General features: G+C 45.6%; 1 protein-coding gene across 2 annotated transcripts in view; it reads right to left on the reverse strand.

Moving 5' to 3' along the window:
- The window catches only part of Usp48 (ubiquitin specific peptidase 48), a 67,273-nt gene extending 58,520 nt beyond the window's left edge, over positions 1 to 8,753 (reverse strand). For both annotated transcript variants that reach the window (XM_027937112.3, XM_027937111.2), the window contains exons 1-2: positions 8,612 to 8,753; positions 7,969 to 8,175 (exon numbers count right to left, since the gene is read on the reverse strand). In XM_027937112.3, the coding sequence (XP_027792913.2) occupies positions 7,969 to 8,175; positions 8,612 to 8,616 (212 nt within the window). In that variant the 5' untranslated portion in view covers positions 8,617 to 8,753. The remainder of the gene's footprint in view (positions 1 to 7,968; positions 8,176 to 8,611) is intronic.
- Between the last annotated feature and the right edge of the window lie 363 nt (positions 8,754 to 9,116).

Genomic DNA, 9,116 nt, shown 5'->3' on the forward strand with positions numbered 1-9,116 from the left:
AAAGTAAGCAAGCAGGCAGGCAAAATGAGTTAGTAGGCAGTACTTTAAAAGGGGGGGAGGGGGAGGAATTTTTAATATTTATTTTTTAGTTTTCGGTGGACACAACATCTTTATTTTATTTGTATGTGGTGCTGAGGTTTGAACCCAGCGCCCCGCACATGCCAGGCAAGTAAGCTACCGCTTAAGCCACATCCCAAGCCCAATAGGCAGTACTTTTTAGACCATATACTTGTCATGAGTGTTAATTAAAAAATCAGGCCACACCACAACACCTCTAACAAGTGCTAGAAGAATATGCAGCAACTGCACTCTCTCCTGCTCATGAGAGCATGATATTGTGGGGGGCTGCCCATGAGCTACGTTAAGCATTCTCTCAGCCTTGAGCCAAGAGTATAGGTCTGGCATTGCAGCTCGCTATAGGCTGCGGAATCCAGGTGGCCTCCACCTTCACTGGGCAAAGAAGTTTTGCTTCCTCATGGCTCCGGACCTGGGCATTACCTAGGGGGGCTTGACCAGGCCACCCCCTGCCTTATTTGGGGAAGAACATTCTATCAAAAACTCTTTGTTAGTTTCCCTATAAATAAGGAGATTCCGGGTGCACATGCTCTCTTGCCCTTCCCCCTTCCAGCATGACAGCAGGACCTTGAAAGCTGTCTTACCCACAACTGTGTGAAAAAACTACTCCCGTGTCCGTGTAATCTTTTCACAACCAGCACACAGCATGCAGAGGAACATGGGTGGTATGATACGGTACAACCACTTTGGACAACAGTATGACATTATCTCCTAAGGCTAAATAAATGCTATGATGCACCAATTCTGTTTATCAAAATCTGTATGTATATATAAGCTGGGCACAGTGGCACACCCCCAGTAATCTCAGATACTTCAGAGGCTGAGGCAGGAGGATGGAAAGTTCAAGTCCAGACTTGATAACTTAGAGAGAGAGAGTGAGATGCTATTTCAAAAAAAAAAGAAAGTATATATACTGCCAGGTGTATGTAGCGGCCATACACCTGTAATCCCAGCAACCCGGGAGGCTGAAGCAAGAAGATGACAAGTTTGAGGCCTGCCTCAGCAATTAGGCAAGGCCCTAGCAACTTAGGGAGACCCTGTCTTAAAATAAAAAATACAAAGGTCTGGGAGTGTTGCCCAGTGGTTAAGTACCCTTGCATTCAATCCCCCGTACCTAAATAAATAATGCGCGCGCGCGCGTGTGTGTGTGTATACGTACACACATATACCCATATTGCACCAAAAAGTATGTTATGTACAAGAATGTTCATTGCAGCCTTATTCACAATTTCCAAATCCTGGGAAAACTGCAAATAACTATCACCAGGAGAAAGATGAGATGCAGTCACACAATGGAACACCACACAGCACTAAGACGAACACTCTGTTACCCACAGTGTGGATGGATCCTGCAGTGTTGAGCAGAAGGAACCACAGGTGCACACAGTTTAACACAGGCTAAATCTGTGGTGTTCAAAATAAGGATGGTAGTTACCTTGGAGTAGGAGGAAGGACATGGCAGGGAGCAATAGGAGAAAACGCAAGCAAGCTTGCTCTGGAGAGCCAGTAAGGGGTATTGTTCCATTGTTTGTTTCCTACTGTTCCAGGCATTGAACCCAGGGAAATTCTACCTTTCACCTATATCGCCAGCCCTTTTTATTCTTTATATTGAGAAAGTTCTCACTAAATTGCTGAGAATCTTGATAAGCTGCTGAAATAGCTGACATCGAACTAGCAGTCCTCCTGCCTCAGCCTTCCAAGTTGCTGGGATCACAGGTTATGTGCCACCACAACCAAGCTTATACATAAAAAATTACATCACACTTAATTATCACAAAAGAAACATTCTTATGCATCTGTTGCCAGAATCAAAATCTTACTAGCTCTCCCAGGCGTGGAGGAGGGCACCTAAAGGATGACGCAGGAGGCTAGCAAGTGAGCGGCCAGTCTTGCCAACTTAGTAAGACCCTGTTTCAGAATAAATAAAAATGTAAAAGACTGGGGGTGTAGCTCAGTGGTAGGACACCCCTGGGTTAAACTCTGAGTACCACCAAAAAAAAAAGCATGACCGCACAATCTAGAACACACCATCATACCATTCACAGAAGTACAAAGAGTAAATACAAAAAGAGATGCTCAATGCCTCCAGCAAAACAGACAAATGGAAGTTTGTATGCTATCTTAAATCCAGGCGGGTGGCACACAACTGTAATCCCAGCAGCTCTGGTTGAAGCAGGAGGATTGAGAGTTCAAGGCCAGCCTCAGCAGAAGCAAGGTACTAAGGAGCTCAATGAGACCCTGTCTCTAAATAAAATATAAAAAAAGGGCTGAGGATGTGGCTCAGTGGTTGAGTGCCTGAGCTCAATCCCTGGTATCCTCCCTTCAAAAAAAAAAAGATGTTATCTTTCACTAATCAGATTGGTGGTGAGAATTGGTAATGCTCTGGCCAGGTAATAGAGGCACTTAACTGTAGATGGCAGTGTTAAAAGGTATGAATGTTTATCATGTATCTTTTTTTTTCTCTTCTCTTTGCACTACTAGGGATCAAACCCAGGAGCATTCTATCTCTGTGCTAGATCCACAGTCCATTTTATTTTTTCTTTTCTTTTCTTAATAGTTGTAGATGCAGGGGCTGGGGTTGTGGCTCAGTGGTGCAGTGCTCGCCTAGCACATGTGAGGCCCTGGGTTCGATCCTCAGCACCACATAAAAATAAATAATAATAGTTGTAGATACACAGCATGCCTTTATTTTATTTATTTATTTATTTATTTTTCATATGGTGTTGAGCATCGAACCCAGTGGCTCACACAAGCTAGGCAAGTGCTCTGCCACTGGGCTACAGTCCCAACCCCCCCCCCCTTTATTTTTTTTATTTTGAGACACGGTCTCACTAAGTTGCTTAGGACTTCACTAAATTGCTGAGACTGGCCTGGAACTTGTGATTCTCCTCTCTCAGCCTCAGAAGTGGATACATTACAAGAGGGCACTGTACACAACTCAGTTGTCAAAATTTTAGGCAGCCATGCCCTTTACACCACCAATTTATCATCCTACAATCTATGGGAAGATACTCAACACCCACAGCATGTCTGTAATATGGAAACCTAGGGCTGGGTTGGATCCTCAGCACCACATAAAAATAAAGGTACTGTGTCCACCTACAACTATATATATATATATATATATATATATATATATTTTTTTTTTTTTTTTTTTTTAATGAGAAAACCCAAAGGTCCATCAATAGAAAACTGGTTAAATAATTTATAACACATCTAGCCAGGCACAGTGACACACACCTGTAACCCCAGTGGCTTGGGAGGCTGAAGCAGGAGGATCACAAGTTCAAAGCTAGCCTTGGCAACTTAGTGAGGCCCTAAGCAATTTAGCAAGACCCTGTCTCTAAATAAAAAATAAAAAGGGCTGGGGATGTGGCTCACATCCCTTGGTTCCATTCCTGGTACCAAAAAAATCAGCAACTTATCAAAAGCATCCCTTAACTTACCAAGAACCTGTCTCAAAACATAAAAAGGGCTGGGAATGTAGTTCAGCGGTAGAACTCCACCAGGTTCAATACCACAAAAGATAAAGCAGGGAGCATTCCAAATCATTTTTGGTCCAGACTACTGATTCTAAAATTACAAAGTCAATTAAGATCCACAAAACTTGATGTCACTTACTTTTGCCCCTCCCCACACACAAAATAACTGAAATGCTGGATGTTAATGCACTTCACTGTGGCAACATTTACTATCTACATCTCTCCCATAACAGCATGCTATATACTTAAATGATATAATGAAGTCTATTTTTTTTTAGGGGGGGGGGAGCCAGCGCAAAGCTGGAAGTCTTCCAGTACCAGATTTTTTTTTTTTTTGAGAGAGAATTTTTTTTTTAATATTTATTTTTTAGTTTTCGGCAGACACAACATCTTTCTTTGTATGTGGTGCTGAGGATCGAACCTGGGCAGCACGCATGCCAGGCGAACGCGCTACCGCTGGAGCCACATCCCCAGCCCATGAAGTCTATTTTTTGAAAAAAAAAAAAAAAAAATAAGGCAGAGCTGAGGATGCCGCTCAGTGATAGAGACTTGCCTAGCACTCTCCCCACCCCCCGCCCAAATTTTGAATTTAACAGATACCAAAAAAAAAAAAAAAAGAAGAAGAAGAAGAAGAAAATGCCTGGGCTTAAGCAGGGGATTTTGCTTTCATGCAACAGTTGGTTAGGGATGAAGTCCTCCCAGGCACACATGCCCTGGACAACAGAAAAGACATGCAGGGATGACATGCAAGGACAGACAAGGGCACTGGCTCATGGAGCATGACACCTAGCAAACCAATTATACAAAACTGGTGATTTTTAAGAGTTCATTTGGGTTAAGGAGGAAAAGTGAGGTGTGCCAATGAGGAAATGAGACAAGCAGGTTAGGAAAGGGATTCAGTGACAGAGCACCTGCCTAGCATTACCAAAGCTTTGAGTTAGGGCCTCAGCAGCACAAACAAAAACAGAACAGAGCTGGAACAGGATAGACATTTCTCTAAAGAAGATATATAAATGGCCAATAAACACATAAAGAGATGTTCAATATTATTATTCATCAAAGAAATGCAAATCAAAACCAGGAGAGCCAGACAAGTGCAAGGTGAGGAAACACAGGCATCTTCACACGTTGCTGTGAGCCCCCGAACAACTTGACAATTCCTCAAAATGTTAGTTACCATATGACCCAGCAAGTCCACTCCTACATCTATCTATTCCCAGGAAGGACGAAAACAAACATCCACAGGAAAATTCATACCAAACGTTCACAGAAGTATTATTCATAATAGCCAACAAATAATTCTGATGTCCATCAACTAATAAACACGTAAACTGCTATAGATATGTTGCTGAAAGCTCAGTCCTTGTCCCAGATGTCTATCTAATAGCGAGCACAGGGTTTTGAGAAAAAGGAAAAAGATGGTTTATTGCTTTGCTATCAAAGGAGAAACACAGGGGGCTCCTGTACCAAAGGCTGTGATTCTGTCCATCAGCAAGAACAGGGAACTTTTATTTTTTTATTTTTTTAGACATCGATGGACCTTTATTTTGTTCATTAATTTATATGCGGTGTTTGGGGCTGGGGATGTGGCTCAAGCGGTAGCACGCTCGCCTGGCATGCGAGCAGCCCGGGTTAGATCCTCAGCACCACATACAAACAAAGATGTTGTGTCCGCCAAAAAACTAATAAATAAATAAATATTAAAATTCTCTCTCAAAAAAAAAAAATTTTTATATGCGGTGCTGAGAATCGAATCCAGTGCCTCACACACGCTAGGCAAGCACTCTACCACTGAGCCACAACCCCAGCTCCAAGAAAAGGGGACTTTTAAAGAGATGATTCAGAGAAAATGAGATTAGGGAGGAGAGATGGGGAAAAGAAGATCAGGGAGGAGAAGGATGGGAAAAAGAAAAAAACATGTAAGTTTCAAAGCAACAAGGTATAGTCAAAACATTAAGTAAACCCCTGTTACAGATCCACATACACAATGCATTATCAGACAATAAAAAGAAATGCAAATCAAAACCACAAAAAGGGATAGAGGATGTGTAGCTCACGGGTAAAGCACATGCCTAGCATGTGCAAGACTCTGGAAAGGTATCACTGCACATCCACTAAGGTGGTCTGATTAAAAAACAAAACAACAACAACAAAGAAAAAAAAAACAGGAAACAAGGGTTGATGAGGATGAACATACTGGAATCCTCATAGGATGCTAGTGGGAATATAAAATATTGCAGCTGTTTTGGAAGAACTTGGCAGTTCCACTTTAAGATAAACATAGAATTACTATATGACCCAGTAGATACAATCCTAGGTATGTATCCTAAAAAACAGACAATATCCATCCACTTTAGAATGGATAGTCAGGGGCAGTGGTGCATGCCAGTGACTCAGAAGACAGGAAGATCACAAGTTCAAGGCCAGCCTGAGTAGCTTTAGCAAGACCCTGTCTCAAAATAAAAAATTAAAAGGCTGGGGATGTTAGCAGTGGGGTTCAATCCCTAGCACTGAAAAAATAATATGCGGTACATCCACACAATATTATTCAGCCATAAGGAATAAAATAATGATACATGCCTTAACAGAGGAACTTTGAAAAAATAAGCTTAGTGAAGGCCAGATACAAAAGGCCACATATTGTATGATTCCATTTATATGAAATGTATAGAATAGGCTGAGACAAAAAGTAGATCAGTGATTGCTCCGAGGGAAGGCAAGCAAAGGGGACAAGGCAGGACACAGTGCTAATCTAATGGGTACAGGTTTGGTTTTTTTTGTTTGTTTTTAAAGCCAATAATGTGGGCTGGGGATATAGCTCAGTTGGTAGAGTGCTTGCCTTGAATGCACACAGCCCTGGATTCAATCCCCAGCGCGTGCGCGCGCACGCGCGCGCGCACACACACACACACACACACACACAGAAAAGCCAACAATGTTATAAACCAGATTGTGGTGATGGCTGCACAACTCCACAAATATACAAGAGGAAAAAAAAAAAAAACCTGGATTGTACACTTTAAATGGGTGGATTGTATGATATGCAAAATATGGCTCAACAAAGCTGTTTAAATGTTTTAGGCCAGTCACTGAGGCAGGAGAACCCTGTTCAAGGCAAATTAGCAGGGTCCTAAGTTACTTCGTGAGACCCAGTCTCAAAATAAAAAATAAAAAAGGACTGTGGATGTGGCTCAGTGGTAAAATGCACCTGGGTTCAATCCCCAGTACCAAAATAAATAAATTTGCAGGGCAGATGTCAATCATTTCACTAACTTACACCTGGGAGTCAGATTTACCCTCCTTGTGCCCCAGATGCCCTGAGCTTGGAATGATTGGCTTGCTATACTTCTGGAAGCTTCCTAACTTGTTCCACTTCTTAAACAAGGTAACTCCAGAGCCAGAGACCATAACTTCCATTCCTTCTGGATCCCACAGCAGAATGTAAAAACTCCAGAAAGCGGGGCTGGAGTTGTGGCTCAGTGGTAGAACGCTTGCCTAGCATGCACAAGGCACTGGGTTTGATCCTCAGCACCACATAAATGTAAAATAAAGATATTGTGTCCACCTAAAACTTAAGAATATATATTTAAAAAAAAAAAAAAAGCTCCAGAAAGCATTTACTAAATGCCTGCTGAAAGAAGGCTACCCACTTGAGTAATGCCCAGCTTGGCCAAGTCAACTCAACAACATTCCGGAAAGAAAACTAGAAATACAGTTACAAGGCGGAAAAAAAAAAAAAAAAAAAGCCAAAGACTGCCACAATGCCTAACGATTCAATCTAAAAGATAGTGTTAAGAAAACGCAAGGTCTAAGGGAAAGCAAAAGAGAACAACATTTGCATAGCTAAAACGCGCAGTCGTATGCAATCAGGACGACCCCCGCCCCCGAAAAAAGACTGAGAAAACTAAAATACTAGATCTCAAAGAGTGAGGGAAGGTCAAGTCGGGATGGAGGGTACAGATGACGTAGGTTAACCAAAGGTTTCCCTAAAGCTGCTCTCTCCAAACACAATACTAAGATGATAAGGCCTTTTGGCGTCACGGCTACCAAGAAGAAGCTCACTTCCAGCAAGTTCCTTTTAACAAGTGAAAACGCCTAGCTGTGGCCAAGCAGACAAACCATCAATGTTTGCTTGCTCTCGGTCCCTACCTTCAACCACCTCCACCGCCATCTTCTGGATAAGAACCCAGCACCTTTTCTAAAGGGCTTTCAACAGCATCACCTCCGCGCAGAGCCCGGGAAGGTTGCATTTCCCAGGTCGCGCAGAGCGCAGAAAGGGGGAACCTCCACCTGGCTCTTCCCTGCGCCTCCCAAATGCACGCAAAGGACCGCCGTCTTCCTTCCCCCAACCCGCCCCAGCTTCCCAAGATCCAGCGCCAGGGTCCCGCGAAGCCCGGTGCGCGGGCCTCACCTGCACACGCCGCGGATGCAGGGCTCCAGCCAGATTCGGTAGGCGGTCTCGATGTGCTCCTGCGACACCTCCTCGGGCCGCACCGTCTCCGCCCAGCGCCAGGCCGCTTTCTCCAGCTGCAGCCGCGGGGCCATGGCCCTGGCACAACGAGCGCCCCTCAAGCCGGGCCGCCTCCGCCTCCGCTGCCGCCCGAACGGGCTCCGCCACCTGCCAGCGAAGAGGACCAAGTGCTCTCTCAGCCAGATGGCCAGTCAATCACCTGTGCGCGCCACTGTTGCCGCGCCCGCCCGCGCCCAACCCGCACGACTGGCCGCAAAGCGCCGCCGCCGCCACCCGACACCACCCGCGCCCACGGACGCTGAAGGTGTACTCCCCGCAGCGGTGGGCGCATGCGCGTTCCCAGCAGCCCCTGCGCCACCCGCGCCTCTAACCGGACGAGCGGCGGAAGGGGGAGAGGCTGGCCAAGGCAGTGTTGCCACGTCTACACCTCCGCAGCGGGGGAAGCAACGTCTCAACCCCCAGGGTAGCGTCCTGCGTACCACTATTCTAACAAGCCCGCGACCGTGGGGCAGAAGGCTGAGTGTCCTTGCCTCCGATACTTCCCTTTTAACAGTGGAATCACGCGCGAGGCTACTCAACGCACACCATAGGTCCTCCTGGATTGCGGGGTGGGCCCTGTCTACAGCAGAAACCGGGTCACCACAGAAACCAGGGTCACCTCTCTTGAGGAAGACTTAACTTGAGCCTGAGCTGGTTCCGACTCCTTTCCCGAGCCCTGCTGACGTCACGGGGCGTTCTTGGCTTTTCCTGAGCTAGAACGGGACTACAAGTCCCGGCGTGCACTGCGTGCTGCCCCTTGGTGCGAGGCGCGCTGGAATATGTAGTCTTGCAGGTGCGTGGCTAGGGCCGCTGTAGATCGTGTGGGGCGCGCGCAGGGTCTTGCAGTGGGCTCCCGTTTCTTGACCATTTGTTATTGGGGATCAAATCCACGAGCTCGTTACCACTCAACTACATTTTGTTTTTGTTTGAGACAGGGTCTTGCTCCTTTGCTGAGCCTGGGGGTCGAAATTGGCGAACCTTCTGCCACAGCCGAAAGGACGGGATTTCGGGCGGCGCGACCACGCCTGGCTCCCTCCTCCCTGGCTCCC

The sequence above is a fragment of the Marmota flaviventris genome, chromosome 10 (genome assembly GCF_047511675.1).
Source record: "Marmota flaviventris isolate mMarFla1 chromosome 10, mMarFla1.hap1, whole genome shotgun sequence".
Classification (NCBI taxonomy): Eukaryota; Metazoa; Chordata; class Mammalia; order Rodentia; family Sciuridae; genus Marmota; species Marmota flaviventris.